The 16,293-nt window shown below is 46.3% G+C and overlaps 1 protein-coding gene across 6 annotated transcripts in view; it reads right to left on the bottom strand.

Moving 5' to 3' along the window:
- The window catches only part of RNFT2 (ring finger protein, transmembrane 2), a 47,553-nt gene extending 31,261 nt beyond the window's left edge, over nucleotides 1–16,292 (bottom strand). Inside the window, exons 1-6 of one of the 6 annotated variants that reach the window (XM_006128314.3) lie at nucleotides 16,148–16,285; nucleotides 13,951–14,045; nucleotides 10,440–10,931; nucleotides 4,582–5,060; nucleotides 2,707–2,783; nucleotides 557–657 (exon numbers count right to left, since the gene is read on the bottom strand). In XM_006128314.3, coding sequence (XP_006128376.1) covers nucleotides 557–657; nucleotides 2,707–2,783; nucleotides 4,582–5,060; nucleotides 10,440–10,522 — 740 coding nt within the window. In that variant the 5' untranslated portion in view covers nucleotides 10,523–10,931; nucleotides 13,951–14,045; nucleotides 16,148–16,285. Of the gene's footprint in view, nucleotides 1–556; nucleotides 658–2,706; nucleotides 2,784–4,581; nucleotides 5,061–10,439; nucleotides 14,046–16,147 lie in introns of all 6 variants that reach the window. The other 5 variants (XM_075898181.1, XM_075898180.1, XM_075898179.1 and 2 more) reach the window with 5 other exon arrangements.
- Nucleotide 16,293: the final 1 nt, after the last annotated feature.

The following is a 16,293-nucleotide window of genomic DNA, read 5'->3' on the forward strand; positions in this document are numbered from 1 at the left end:
CTTAGCATCCCTAGGAACTCTCCAAGACCCACTGTCCTATGGTTTTAACCCTTACAGGCAAGAGATTTAGGGTTAGGTCTCAAGAGTTAACCACTGTGAGAAGACTTGGGTGAACTGAATGGCTGGAAAGTCCAGTAAAGGGTATTACTCCAACCAATCATTATAGCCTCTATGTGCAACAGATCCAAATACCACTAAATACTGGGAACATTTGCATCTGTTTCCAAATCCAAACGTCATTACTCAATTCCATCTCTAGTAGCAGGGTAAAAGCCTGATACACACAAGGAAAGAATCTCTTGTGGAAAGGGAAGACGAATGTCATTCCCTTCTGGTTCCGGCCCCAGAGCTCTTTGTATCTCAATTATACCACGATACACAATCCCAGCTTCCATGGGCAAGAAGTGACCCACATGTTTTTCCTCCTCTGCAGAGGTGGCAGATTCCACGGAACTACACTTCTATCTCTTAAAACGGTGAGTAGAGGTAAGCTTGCTTTGTTCCACCCTGGCAATTATTGCTGCTTTCCACCAGGTAGGATTTACCACTTACCCACCTGTTGTACAGCTGCTGGGAGTTGAAAGTGTAAAGCAAGTATAAAGTATTCCCCAGGAGGAAAGCCAGGATCCAGAAGACAATCAGCACTGACCTCTTCTCCTGAGCAAAAACAAGAGGCAGACAAGACAGATTCAAAAGTCTAAAGGGAACACGCATATTGTGCGCCACGCCTTGAACTGTTGAAAAATGTGAGACCAGCCCAGGGGACAGACACACACTTCTAGGCATTCAGTAATTAGTTATTTACATGGGAGTGAGATATAAAAATAGGCAGCACAGTACAGACATAAACAAGAATCTGCTCTCGTGTACTTTCTCAAGCAGAGTTACTGCATTGAAATCAAGGGTTTTACATTGGCAGAAAGCAACAGACAAACCCAGAGGTCCTGGTTTTCAAAGGTGGATGCCTCAACAGGATATGCAAATCCTGCATGCTTACACTCAGCTTGATGAATAGTAGCTGATATTCTCTACCACAAGTTAAGCTTCCACAAGCAGGATCTGGACAGTCTAATAAGGGGACACATTTAATAACTGGACCTATCACCTCTAAGCATGTAGCTTTAAAAAGAGCTATTATCTAGACTCTAATGTAGACCAGCGTAAGATATAGAAAATCCTGCACAGAGCATGGATGGATACTGTTTGGATAAAGGGAAGTTTTAGAGCATATTTTCTCTCTCTCTCCCCCTCTCCCTCCCCCTCCCTCCCTCTGGAGTTGGCGAGAGTAGTGAGCAGTGGGTGTAGCCCCTTAGTTTATAATACAAAAAAAAAACCCAACTGAACCAATGAAAGAACCAACAGTCGCCTAAATTCTACATTCTTGAAGATGGGGATGTTACAGAATATTAGATCCTAAGCTCAGCACTTGTGAAAGTCTGAAGGTTGCCTCTTCTGAGCCTGGGACCAGTGTAATTTTGAGAAGTCCATAACTGGGAGGGAAAATGAGGCAGTATTTCTGTAGCAAGTTGAAAAGGTGGCTCTTTGAAGCAGTTCAGAGGAATGCTACCTTGAGCCTTCAGGCAATGGATTAATGGGCAGGGTAAGGTTAGCAACCAAATTTGCAAGTTAAAGATAATTAATACAGAGTTGTGCAATTTATCCCATCAGTCTGCATTGTGTCACATTTATTTCATTACTACATGTGTATAATTATATATTTACGCCACTTACATTCTCTCTATCTGCTAATGCAGCCCAAAACCTGCAGTACAATACTGTTGAGGTATCTCAGGGTATGTCTACACTACCACCCTAGTTCGAACTAGGGTGGTAATGTAGGCAACCGGAGTTGCAAATGAAGCCCGGGATTTGAATTTCCCAGGCTTCATTTGCATCTTGCTGGGCGACGCCAATTTTAAATGTCCGCTAGTGCGGACTCCGTGCCGCGCGGCTACATGTGGCACGGACTAGGTAGTTCGGACTAGGCTTCCTATTCCGAACTACCGTTACTCCTCGTTTCACTGGAAGCACTGTGAGATGCCTCGGCCCCCACCCCCAGGCTCTCACACTCATAGAAGCACCTGGCTCTGCAGGAGCTAGCTTCACTGAGCGCAGAGTGGGAACGAGGCAGACAGGGAGCTGGCTGAGGTCATACTATGAGATCATATTTTGCCCAGGCCTGATCTAATCACGATTATTTTTAACACTTACGTGATTAGTATTTTTAAACCTTTTTTACATCCAAAAATTCCAACGTGACTAAAAACCATGGTATCTTAAAGAGGCCAACTGGTTTATTTAAGATGCAGCCAGAACACCAAGATAACACGTAAGTATTAGTAAATAATATTTCAATAGTATCTTTAATCTCCATGCACTCCATAAAGTGCTAATAAATTAAGTCTCCCACCATCCTAGTGAAAGGGGCATTATCACTATCATTTTTACATATGGGGAAACTGAGGCCCAGAACTGTTGCTTGAAGTTGCAGTGCAAGTCAGTGGCAGGGACAGGAACTGAAACCTGTTCTGATTTTTCAATCTGTAACCGCTAAATCAGACTTCTTGCAAAACAGGTCAGTGGTGGGAGGCAAGTAGAGAACAAAGCATTCATATACGCAAAGGAATTTGTGCATACTCTGATGATCTGGGATCAGCATTATTTTGCACATTAAGAGCAAAGGCTCTGGAACATCATTGTACTCACTTTCAATGAGACCTGTTCTCGGAGAGTTGAGTTAGCATATGCAAATGTGCTGGCCATACCAATGCACACAGCAATCCCTGCAAGGAAAGACACCTGTCAAAGGGCTGTTGGCCTGAGGAGGAAGTATTCACATTATTAATTTTTTTTAATACTCCACACTTTAGGTTTAAAAACAACACAACACAAACTCAACACCTGTAATTGCAGCAGATAGTGGGGGACAGGTAACATACTGAACGCTGAGCTCTATAGAGCAGGGTTCAGCTCACAAGCAAAATTAATATGAATGTTACAATATTGAACAAACAGCAGCCTCTGTTCATGGGAGACTCAGGAAAGATACTGCAGGTCATGGCTGAGTTGCACTAACAGAGATAGGAAAAGAGGGAAGACTGGAAGAGCAGCTGGTTTGGTAGAGCAAGACTGAGGGGCACAGGCAAAGCTATGTTGCGATACAGGGTTGAGGTTCTGCAGACAAAGACTGATGTGTATTATTGGGAATGTGTGTCCACATGAATAAACATGAATATTGTGGCTTCCTCTAGTGAGTGATATCTCACTTCCATAAAGACAAACATTCACTAGTCACATACTCTGTCTATAAATTACTGTTTAAAAGGAAGATTGTGGTCTGAGATCTTTCGAGGATATCTGCAGCTCACTATTATGAATACAGAGTAAGGATGTTAAAAATCGGGTAATTGACTAATTGAACTCTGCCCCTTCCCCGTGCTCACTGGAGTGGCGATTCAAAATGGTGCTCAAGATGGCGGCCATTGACAGGAGCCTGATATGGCTCAAAAGCCTAAGCTTGTTTCTTAAAGGGGCAGACTCCTTTTCTTTCTTTTTTTGTTTTTTGCTTGACAATTCTGGTGCAGCTCTTTGCAGTTTTTCCACCACTGTTTTGGCTCTCTTTGTTAAATGGATTGGTCACCCCAGGACTATTTGATTAGTTGATAGGGTGCCTCCACCTTTGAAGTGCAGCAAGAGCCCTAGGGCTGTTGCTACACTTCAAAAAGTAAAAGCGCCGCGTGGAGCCCAGGGCCATCTGGGGACTCGCTGACCCCAGGCTACATGTGGTGCTGCTGCTCTGAAATACTGAGGCGGCGTTTCAAAGTGGCAGCACTGCACAGAGTCCCTAGCTGATCCTGGGCTCCATGTGCTACTTTGAAATGACTGATGCTGGGATCCCTGCAGCATTTCAAAAGCGGTAGCACCACACAGAGCCCAAGGTCAGCTGGGGAGTCCACAGCTGATCATGGCTTCTTCCCGTCCCTCCCCCTTCATTGCTGTCTCTATCTGATAAAAGCAGCCGGGGGCGGGGGGCGAGAGCGACTAGTCAACTATCCTGTTGACTATCCAATAAGCATTTGCTTATCAGATAGTTGACTAGTCCTTCACATCTCGAATACAGAGACGGATGCAAATAAAAAAATTGGTATCTGCTCAGGGCTCTATGCATCTTCCCATGAGGATTCCTCGTGGCCCCTCAGTCCCCAGTGGAGAGGAACAGAAAGAGAGGCCAAGACGAGGAAAATGAGTAGTCCCGTGGCACCTCAGAGACTAACAAATATATTCAGAGACAATATATACAAGGAACAGAACCAGAGTCGATCACACAACAGGAAAGGACATCAAACATGAGGCTTGCGCTCAGCTGTAAGAGCCAGTAATGAGATTAAAGAGGAAGAAAAGGCAGGATGCTAAAGACAGGTAGCTTCACCCTGACCACCCAGGTCCCCTTTGCTCACTGACTTTTCTGCCTGGAACAAATTGTACAGAAATGAACACAGTGGACACTGCGACCAAACCCAGCTGCTGAGCCTCCCTCTCTCAACCAAAGAGCCAAACGAGGATGGAGAGTCGGCTGCTTACCAAGCGTATGCTGAAAGCACACTTTGGCCAGGAGGATCAGGATGAAGGGAAGCCCTTTTTGGAGCCAGCAGATCACAGCCTTCAACTCTGAGAGGGCAGGGGCGGGAGTCCCAGGCTGGTCCTCAGGACTGTCTTCAGCATGCCCATGCCGGTCTCCACTGGCCATGTGCAGTAGAGAGGACCCCCGATGGTGGCCATGGTGATAGTGATGAGACTGCTGCCGGTGGTGGAATGCAGCCCCTTCTGTTCGGCTGGCCCCTTCTTCCCTTGGGGCTGGCATCTGAATGAACACATCCCCACCTCCTGCTGAGGAACCCAGGACCAGGCCTGCCTGGAATGGGGTAGCTGGAAGGGTACCAGATGGGATGCCTGCCAGTCCCGAGAAAAGCTGCTGGGGAGAGGGAGTTTCAGCCTTCAGACCTTCGAACACGCCTCCTTCATCCACGCTGGTCTCAGAACTCACGGTCTGACTCCGGCTTCTGCAATGGGAAGAGATACCCCACAGTGGGAAACATCAAGCTGTGCATTGGAAAAAGCATCCTCCTCAGGACCCAGGCTGGATTCGATTCATCTTGCCATGGCTGCAATAGTCAGGCAATTTGATGGTGCTGATTCCCCTTCCACCCCACCCCGAAAGGCCATAAAGTGATTGAGCAGGTCTAGACTAGGGATGTAAAATCCCCTTTAATCCATTAACTGGAGGACCCGCCTACCTCCTGTCCGCTGCAACCGCCCATGCTGCTCCAGCCAGTCTAGGCCTGCCACACACACACACGGGCTGCTCTGGCCAAATTGCAATGACCCCACGCATGGCGCACTGCTCTAGCTGAGCCGGGCTCACTGCAGACAGGGGCTGCTCTGGCCAGGCTGAAATGCCCCTGCCTGTGGAGCACTGGACCAGGTTCACCACAGGCAGGGGCTGCCCTGGCTGGTTTGGAGCACCCCTCGCCCGCTGCAGGATCAACAGCCCCGCTGCCTTAACTATAACCCGTAAGCACCACCCAGTAAGGGCGATACTTACTGGTTAACCATTCACATCCCTCGTCTAGATGGTGCATGGTCTAGGGATGTTAAATTTAGATTAACTGACTATTCAAATAGTCAATGCGATTTGCATCAACTATTCGATTAGTCGATAAGGGCGCCTCTACCTTTAAAGTGTAGCAACAGCGCTGCAGGGAGCACAGGTCCAGCAGGGTACTCAAGCAGTTCCCCACTAGCCCCATGCTCCCCATGGTGTTTCAAAGTGTCAGCTCTAAAATAGCTTTGAGGGTAAATGCGTAATGTGTGCAAAACACCATTTGCTGGGGGGGGGGGGGGAAGGCTACATTTTTTAGGGATATGAATCTGAGATGGCTACACTACTCAGGAGTAAATTAATTCGCAGCTCCAGTTACTAGGCTCTTCCCATTTTCTTTAGGGGTGGCTAACTGCCCTCCTAGCACAGTCTGGAAGGAAAGCCAAATGATAAGAACATGGGGCAAAACCACCCAGAAAGAGGCTAAGAACTTTTCCTGTCACATGACCCAGCAGGAGAGGTGTAAGGGAAGAGAATGTCCACCTGCATTTGTTTGTTACACCCGAATTTTCTGTTTAACTGATAATTACACCCCCGAGGCAAGGGTCTGAAACAGACATGGACACTGCTTTTGTTCCTTCCTGAGCTGAGGAGGTACCCCACCAGCTTAGAGAGAGTTTCCAAGAAGTTTGGGAATCTCATTATTTCATCCTAATGCCACGTGCCAAGGGAAAATATGCTTTGTTTGTCTGTGCTCAGTGGCATGGCACTAAAGTGAACATCCAGAAGGGCTGACCCCACATGGCAGTGAGGACAGAGGAGACAAATCCCAAAGCAAGTCACTAGCCAAAAAAATGCCGAGTACAAAATAAACACATATCTAACTGATAAACAGAGAGTAAGGAACAAACACAAAGATCGGCAGTATGTCGAACCCACAAATAGACACTCAGCACAGTGCTACAGTCTCTCCAGATCCTAATCCCTGGAAGCCTCCAACTTTAGAAACAGTGATCATTGCCCTGTGCCAACACCTTCCCGTAGCCCATCTCCCCCATGAGACCATAACTCTCCCCAGACCTCTTATTTGGTGCACAGCTTTGCATTTCATCTCACTCTGAAACCAGCTTGAACTCTCTCTTGGGCACTTCTCCACCAAGCAAGCGCTAAACAAGGCTTTTCATAGCTATATGCTACTCCCAGAGTCTCCATTCAGGCACCCGCAAGGAATCAAAGCAACAAGATACTCTACTTTTTTCTGTGGCTCAGAATTAACCAGACGCATACTGGATGACACACGTAATGCCGTGAAACAGGGTCGGACACAGCAGTGATACCAGCAGCAGCTCCATATTTATCGCCAGAAACATGAATGCAGACAATAAAGCATACTGGGCAGTTACACATGGCAATCAAATACAATGATGCTGTTTGGAAAAGTGCTGCTAGGATATATGATACATGACTATTTCTCCAGCAGGGAAGGGGTTCACTAGAAACATAGTTAAAAAGGGACACTATGAACGTAAATACTAAGGATGAAATCTTGGCTCTGCTGAAGTCAATAGGAGCTCTGCCGTTGACTTCAAGGGAGCCAGTATTTTAGTACATATACTAAAATAACCCTCGCCCAGGTTAGTGATGATACTACAGGCAGTCCCCGGGTTACGTACAAGATAGGGACTGTAGGTTTGTTCTTAAGTTGAATCTGTATGTAAGTCGGAACTGGCGTCCAGATTCAGCCGCTGCTGAAACTGATCAGTTTCAACAGCGGCTGAATCTGGACGCCAGTTCCGACTTACATACAGATTCAACTTAAGAACCCCAGGCATCCCCAAGTCAGCTGCTGCTGAAACTGATCAGCGGCTGATTCCAGGAAGCCCGGGGCAGGGGCTTCCTGTAGTCAGCCACTGGTCAGTTTCAGCAGCGGCTGACTTGGGGACGCCTGGGGCAGACCAGCTGGGGTGCTGCTGGGTTGGTCCAGTAGTGCCGCCGCTCCTCAGCGCTACTGGACGAACCCAGCAGCACCCAAGCTGCTCTGCCCCAGGCGTCCTGATTCAGCTGCTGCTGAAACTGACCAGCAGCGGCTGAATCAGGACGCCTGGGGCAGAGCAGCTGGGGTGCTGCCGGGTTGGTCCAGTAGCGCCCAGAGCGGCGCTACGGGACCAACCGGCAGCGCCCCAGCTGCTGTACCACAGGCGTCCGGAGCAAAGCCGCGGAGCACGGGGGCAGCGGGACAGCCCAGACGCGCCGTGGCTGTCCTGCTGCCCTCGGGCTCCACGGCTTTGCTCTGCTTTGCTCCCCATCTCCCTGGTCTGCATACCAGGGGGGCGGGGAGCAAAGCCGCGGAACATGCGGGCAGCGGACAGCCCAGACGCATCTGGGCTGTCCGCTGCCCGCGTGCTCCGCCGCTTTGCTTCCTCTCCCTGGTCTGCTGGAGACCAGGGAGACGGGCCCCGTTCGTAACTGCGGATCCGACGTAAGTTGGATCCGCGTAACTCGGGGACTGCCTGTATATTGTATTAAAATGAAGTTTTTTGAGCCCGGTATACTTTACACTGCTTCCCTTTTGCATTTGCGGATATAAATCTTGAATTTGTACAGCAGCTTTCACCCTCACCAGAGTTCCCTCTAACTTTTTATGTCTGTGTGGAATGTTTTTTGGGATGTGTCATTCCAGACTTGGAAGTGAGTGGCGGGGTGGAGACAAGAGGTTAGAATGGGGGGAAGGAACCCAGGGCTGGGACAGAAAGATCAGGTGCAGAAGTGTGAGGGCTTAGGCTGAAGGTACAGGCTCTGAGGTGAGATCAGGAATCAGGGCTAGGAGTGCTGGAGGGGGCTCAGGATTGGGACAGATGGTCAGGGTGTAGGCTGAGAGTTCTGGCTGGAAATAGAGGCTCTGGGGCAGTGGTTCCCAAACTTTTCGGCATCACGCCCCCTTTTTGATTTTTGAGAAACCTCACATGCTCCCCTCCCTCCCCCCCCAAAAAAATAGCAGCATAAATTGTTGAGCAAAAAAACCCCCCAACAACAAAAAAGGGAGATTGATGGGGGGGGGGTCGTGGCTGGGTCACCTCGCACCCCCCCTCGAATTTGGGTTAGCAAGAGGTGGCGCCTCTGCCCCCAGCCACGGTTGCTCCGGGGTTCTGAGGAGAGGCACCTCTACCTACTGCAGCCCTGAGCCTCTACACAGGGCTTGGCTGTGCAGCTTAGAAGGAACTTGGACCCTAACCAGTCCTGATCTGTAAAGCCCTTTTTTTCCTGGAAGCGGGCAAGCCACACCTCAGTATAGAAGGTCCATCCAAGATCCTATGAATCATTCAAGTCCCAAAGCATCTGTTCTAATGCTCAGCCCACACTCCATGCCAGCTAGCATCGTAGGAGATGCGAGATGACAAAATTAGGGTATGACTACACTACCCTCCTAGTTCGAACTAGGAGGGTAATGTAGGCATACCGCACTTGCAAATGAAGCCCGGGATTTGAATTTCCCGGGCTTCATTTGCATAAGCGGGGAGCCGCCATTTTTAAAACCCCGCTGGTTCGAACCCCGTGCAGCGCGGCTACACGGGGCACGAACTAGGTAGTTCGAACTAGGCTTCCTAGTTCGAACTACCGTAGTTTGAACTAGGAAGCCTAGTTCGAACTACCTAGTTCGTGCCGCGTGTAGCCGCGCTGCACGGGATTCGAACCAGCGAGGTTTTAAAAATAGCGGCTCCCCACTTATGCAAATGAAGCCCGGGAAATTCAAATCCTGGGCTTCATTTGCAAGTGCGGTATGCCTACATTACCCCGCTAGTTCAAACTAGCGGGGTAGTGTAGACATACCCTTAGAGGCTGGGCAACATGAAAATTTGACCAGGAGATCCGACTTAACCTGCTCTTATGAAAAACAATTATGGGATCCTTAACATGGTCAGGAACATTTGCTTCACATTTCCTCAACTTCACAGAAAAATCTGGACGGGTTAGTTGCAGTTTTGCTCCTGATTAATTTTATTTCCCCATTCTCATGCACTAGTCCAAGAAAAATTGAAGGTTAAAAACCACAGCAACAAGAAACCTGTGTTCACTGGAGTTATAAAAAAAACAACAATACAGCAAGCTACCTTTATCTAGTCACGTACAAAGGGATAAACTCTGATTTAAAGCAAGTCTCAGGGATCATCTAAAATCTTCATAAAATTTATGGTTGTGCTAACCATGAACTTTAGCCACCTATGCTCTGGTGAGCTGCAGTTAAGTTCTTGAGTAGTTCCACATTAACATCTCAAGAACAGAGGTCGTAAAGGACCTTCATACCTACGGAGCTCACTTCCAAATCTTCAGTGCTTAGGACCCCCGTAGAACAGTAGCCTGAAGCTCTCCTATGAGTTTAGGAGTTCCACAAAAGTAGAACCACAATCAGTAGAATTCTGAGGGATGTAACTCTGGCTTATCTAAAGTTTGGTTATCAGGAGTCTGAGCTAGGCTGAATGTGAAAAATGTTTATTGCATATATACAAAGCTACATGTTGAGCTTAAACTAAATTGACTGTGTCTCTTTAAAAAACAACTCTAGGAATCATGGTATTGGATTTGCAGCAGTGAACTGACCCACTGGACCATCAGATCTGATATTCTGCATCAGGGAACTACAAATGGTTTCACTTTTCCATGAAATATCAGCTCTCTTAACTCATGCAGCATGGTCGGCCATGTTATAGATATCGGAAAATATTCCTTTTTCACTTTATTGCTTTTACCTTTTAAAAAGGTATTAGATGCACCAAACAAATAAATCAAAATATTGCCTTTTGGAAAGGAACATGGAAGAAACATGGGAGGAAAGACAACTTACCTTTCAGGAGGAAGGCTATCGGTGTTGCTGCTATGCCGTCTCTGCATTTTCCTTAACACTTTGAAACACAGCACACTTAACATTAACGTGTCAGATCAGCTATCCCCAGTGATCCTTAGTAACAAAGGCCCAGAGGGTTGGAGAGCTGTGACACCCATTCACCCAGGGACATGGTTAGAAAAAAAAATCAATTGCCTGTTTCTCTGAATAGTGATTCAGGAGTGTATCAGTTTTTTAGTACGCTAGCAAAGAAACATCTCTGGAAATGTTCGCCACTGACATTTGGTAGCACACAAAAACAGCACTCTGGTCAGGGCAAGAAGGAGCCAGACCACTTTCTATAGTACTGGGAACACAGCAGAAAAACACATGGACTTTAGAATCCTACAATGAGGTGACAGAAGAAGGGACTCCAAGACATCAGATGATAACCCGAGATGTGACATACGAATTGGCTGTTTGTTCTCCAGGAGCTCTTTTGCACTGCCTCTTCTGAAGGAATTTGCAAGGCACAAAAGGATAGGGAAAAAAAGTAATATTTTATGAAAAATGCAGTCAAATCAGAACACAAGTTTTGTTTTTTGCTACATAGAGCATCCCTAGTAAATCACATAATTCCCACTAGTAAACTCGCTAAGTGACCCTTAAATATGTGCATGCATGAGAGATCAGATCTTCTGGGCAATGTCAAGTTATTTAATAAACTAGTAAACACAGGGATTATAATAATCTTAGACCCTTGGCTACAACAGCCTTTCACAGAATTGGAATAAGGTTTTATTTATTTTTTATTCTCTTTCAAGCAGCAATTTAGGATCTTTGAACCTATTTTTTTTAAAGTAATCATTCTGAAAGCAGAAACAAACATCATCACTTCAGCATCAATGGGTCACACAGACATGAATGAGAAAGGCTAGCAAAGTCCATTTTACTACAGGGAAACCAAGACTGGAGATGTAAAAGATTAATGGGTAAAGCCTACCAGTGCTGGTTAATCAGAGGGGCTGGAGCAGCTGTCCGCCTGCACTGGGTGCCCCTATCTCCCACCCCCCAACATGTTACATGTTGCTGACCTGCTCCCAGGGAGCTGGCTACAGAGCCCAGCAGCCCGTACTAGGGATGTGAAGGACTAGATTGACTTGAAGGACTAGAGTCAGTGGTCTCCAACCTTTTTACACCCAAGATCACTTTTTAAGTCTCAGAACAGACGAAGATCTACTGCCCCGCCCCTTACTTGAAGCTCCGCCTACATTACATGAGGAAATGTAATGTAAATGTACTGCGCAGGTGCGCAGTTCAGAGAGGGCTCAAGAGCTACTCTTGGAGCCCATGAGATCTTCCGGTAGATCGCGATCTACTGGTAGATCGCGATCTACTGGTTGGTGACCACGGGACTAGACTGACTATCTGATAAGCAAATGCTTATCAGATAGTCAACAGGATAGTAGATTAGTTGCTTCCCCCTTCCCCCCTTGCTGCCTCTGTCAGAAAGAGGCAGCAAGGGGCGGCAGGGGGAGAAGAGGAGGTACTTGAAAGCGGCAGTGCCCCTTGAAGCCTGGGGTCAGACCCTGGGCTTCACATGGCTGCTTTGAAATGCCACGTCCAGCCTGGGGCCAGCTGGGGTGTCCCCAGGCTGCCTGAGGTATTTCAAAGCGGCAGTGCCACGTAGAACCTGGGATCAGCTGGGGACTCGCCCGCTGACTCAGGCTCCATGCGGCACTGCCGCTCTGAAACGCCGCGGAGAACCTGGCTCCGGGCTCTTGGCAGCGTTTCAAAGCAGCAGCACCACACAGAGCCTGGGGTCAGCAGAGGAGTCCTCAGCTGAACCTGGGCTCCACACGGCTCTTTCTCCTTTGAAATATAGCAACAGTCCTAGAGCGCCCTATCAGCTAAACGAATAGTCAATGCAAAATGCACTGACTATTCGATTAGTCAGTCAGTCAATATTTAACATCCTTAGCTAGTACCTGCCCCACTTCCAGGGAAACCTCCCCTAGGAGCAGGGTTGGTGGCAGCAAAACCTCCCCCAGCAGGCGTGGAACCCACTGCAGTCACCTCCTGTGCAGGTGCAGATAGAATGTTTTCATTTCAGTCACAGGCTGAACCTCTCTAACCTGGGACTCTGGTGCAGCAACATCCGTGGTCAGGCAGGATCATGGATGTTCCTGGAACAGAGAGTCCCAGTGGAGAGCCGGTGGCCAAGAGCCCTTCCAGGGGTGGGAACCCAGCCAGTTGGGTGGCAGGGGGCCAGCAGCTGGGAGCCCTGCCGTGGGATTCCAGCTTGGGCTGGGGGAAGAGGGACTGCCGTCCAAGAGCTCGGTGGGGTGGCAGAAGAGCAGACTCCAACAGGGCCAGCGCAGTCAGAAGCCCTGCTTGTCACGAGCCCAGCTTACCTGGTGGCATAGGGGGGGCCAGCCAGGAAGTCTGAGGTTTAGCCAGGAGTAGTCAGTGGCAGGGGTCCTGAATTGACTTTCCCTCATCCACCAAACTCTCCTGTTTGGCACTGGTCAAGTCCCGAGGGTGCTGGATCAGGGAGGTCCAATCTGTATATAAACTGGCTCTGTTGAATGATTAAGGGCATAACTACACTATATCATTGCTGCGGCACCGCTGTGATGTGGGCAGCGTAATCATGTTTTACCAGTGTGGAAGAGCTCTCGTGGCAATAAAAAAGTCCACTCTAAAGGAGGGGTGAGAGCACTAAATCAAATTGGCTAGGGGTGTGTTTTTTCATACCCCTGAATGACTATAAGTTTTAGCACTGAAAGTGGCACTGTAGACAAAGCCTAGTTCATTCAGCACTAAGAAACCAATTGAAAACTTGAAAAAGCAGGAAATCTTGTTTTCCTCTTGCATTCTTAGAACAAAAACTAGGCAAAAAAGAGATCAATCTATTATTCTAAAATCTTGAATCTTGACCAGAAACAAATCAATTCAGGTAACTATAGATAATATTTCCTTTGTTTGATAAATTACTTGATTTTAAATGTAAGCGCATGTGGATGAGCTTCTTAATACATAAGAAAAAGAAAGCGTATCCAGCATCGTAAAAGTAGTTTTTATTTAATACAACAAAATTGAAATGTGCATTTTAACTGAATTTACACCCAAATAGAGCTGACACAAATCAAAAGTAAAAATGATTATCTAGTAAATAAGATGTGTCATTCACAATTTTCTAACCTAATCACAAAGGTAAAAATTAAGACTCTGAATAAATGTAAATTAATCTAAACAATTCTTAAATAAATGTGTCTACATGTGTGTATCCTCCAGATTAGCAATAAGAAGCACAAAATGTAGTGAAAAGGCTAAGCAGCTACAAATCAACATGTTTTAATGGGAACTAAAAAGAATGAACAAAAATAACTAGAAAGTTCAAATGCAAAACAAGAATAAAATCAGCGGTTTAAATCAAGGTTTCCTGCTTGCTGATTTAAATGACAATTAAAATCAGTGATTTAAAAAAAAAAAACTTGATTTAACTCAATCCACCCTGATCAACACATACCTTTATTCTGTGAGGATAGTTGTTCTGGTGATATTTCCCAACACTCCCTCAAATATCCTAACCTTGTTTGAAGTGTAGCCTATACTTGTAGGAAGCTATGCAAGAAAAAAAACAACACAAAGATTTAATGTGGAAACTGTTCTGCTCATTTTACCTATGTTACCACATTCCTAGTCCCTCATTCTTTATTCTTAAGAACAGACATGGAACCAGAATAAACAGTTCTTTGGCAAAGATGGAAAAGGCCATGCAAAAGATATCAAATACAGACTTTATACATAAAGGTATAAATACCTTCCCCTCTCACACACATGTATAACCCTAACACTGAAACACAACCAGCTCAGAGGTGGAGCTAAGGGACAAACCAATGAAGAGAGAAAGGGTATTTTGACTAGAATACACAAGCAGATGCCTGTACTATTAAAGAGTAGCACAGGGTTTTGAAATCTACAAAAGCCAGAGAGGACCTTAGTTTGTAAATCTGATCCTGAAGATTACAGTCTATTATGTGTATCCTCGTCCTATATAGAAGGATGAAGAGCCAGCAGCAAAAATGGTTTCTCAGCATTTCAAACAGCCATTCTGTCTGACATTCCTTTATTTTCTAATTAGAGAGAGAGAGTTGGGACAGCCATAAACTGCATATGAACATGGCTGAAACTACATTACACAAAGAGTATACAGATAAGTTGACATACTCATGAGCTCCAAGTAAGTAATTCCATTCAAGAGCTCTGATTAACACCCCAAACCACAAGCACTGTTCAAATTACAAACTTTTTTTGTAACTCATGACAGCCCTTTTGTATATACATTTTTAAATCCAATAATGTGTTTTAGGGTTCAAAACATATTACAAAAGACATTCCTCTCTGCAGCCCCCAAATAAAATTGAAGTTGCAACAGTCACAATTCACGGTGACAATACTTATAACAACAATTTGCTTTTACTCACTCCAAATACAGTGTAAATGTTCATCCATTCCCTGCAAGATGCATATGCAATATTCTTGCCATTTTACAAATGGAGCGAGACAGAGGGAGATTAAGTGACTTTCCCTAGGCCTATGCACCGCCACAAGGCTCCATATGCTAGCAGAAATCTGCTCATGCAGGTTGGATTGCAGGAGGAAGGCAGAAGTTAATGTCAGAACTCAGGAGTTCTTGAGTTCCACTAGCTTATGCTGTATGATAACTATCCACCAATTTGTCTTTTCAAATGTTTCCTCTTATCAAAGCCTTTGCAGAGGGGAACCCTTTTAGGCATTCACAATCATGGGAGCAATGTAGAGAACCCAAGGGGTTAGGAACCAAGAAAGCACAGCTCCAATAAGAAAACTGAGCTTCGGCCATATACACAGTATGAACCTAAGACCAGATACCACTGATGTCATCTCAAGACACCTAATTTGAACCCTGAATGGTTGAGCTGGGTCTGGACTTGGCAGTTCCACATCTTGTGACACACTGTAATTTTCCACTCGCAGTGCTGTATGCCCACAAGCATTTATATCGGGGGAAAAAATCAGGCTACCTACATCTTGCTAACAGAGGAATGTGGATGTTCAAAGATAGCACAGTATTCAAATGTTGATATCACAGGCAATGAGTACCATACCAACTACATATTAAGTAGGTATATGAACAAAATGCTCTAATGGGTCATATCTGCAAAAATGTTTTTTATTTTTAGTATTTGTACTTCAGTACTACCTAGAAGCCCCAGGCAAGGGCTAACTCCACACTGTGTTAGGGGCTGTACAAATACAGAATAAAAAGGCATAACTAGGGTGCACACATCCTGGTCTGTTTATTATGCCCCCACGCACAACAGGAAAGGTCTGCCTCTATGCCCCCCACAAAGTCATTGTAATCTGAAGATAACCTAACAAGGTTTAAGACTGGGGCGTGCTCGATTTGATACGAAATGATTATTTCCCTCTGGCTGTGCTCAGCCTTCCCCAGCTAGAGTGAGGTCTGGAAAAATGGCATTTACGATGGAAGAGAATGGCTAAACAACTCCATGGGGGAGGAGGAAAGGAATTTTCCCCTTCTTTGAACGCAGCAGCACCGTATATAGACACGGCTCGCAACTAGTCACAATCCCACCCTTTCAAAATGCAGTCTCACGGTACAAACAAAACCCCACATCACGTTAGATAGGAGGATAAAAGCACAGAGCCTCTTCACCTACCCTGGGTGTCCAGCACTCACAAGGGCCATCCTCCAAACCCTGCCAGACCCACAGGAATAAACAAAGCCACCCATGTGACGGCTGACTTCCGACTCCCCCACCTCTTCCAGGAGAGACACAAAGTAACTCCCTCCCTTCCTCTTCTT

Source organism: Pelodiscus sinensis, chromosome 15, assembly GCF_049634645.1.
Source record: "Pelodiscus sinensis isolate JC-2024 chromosome 15, ASM4963464v1, whole genome shotgun sequence".
Classification (NCBI taxonomy): domain Eukaryota; kingdom Metazoa; phylum Chordata; order Testudines; family Trionychidae; genus Pelodiscus; species Pelodiscus sinensis.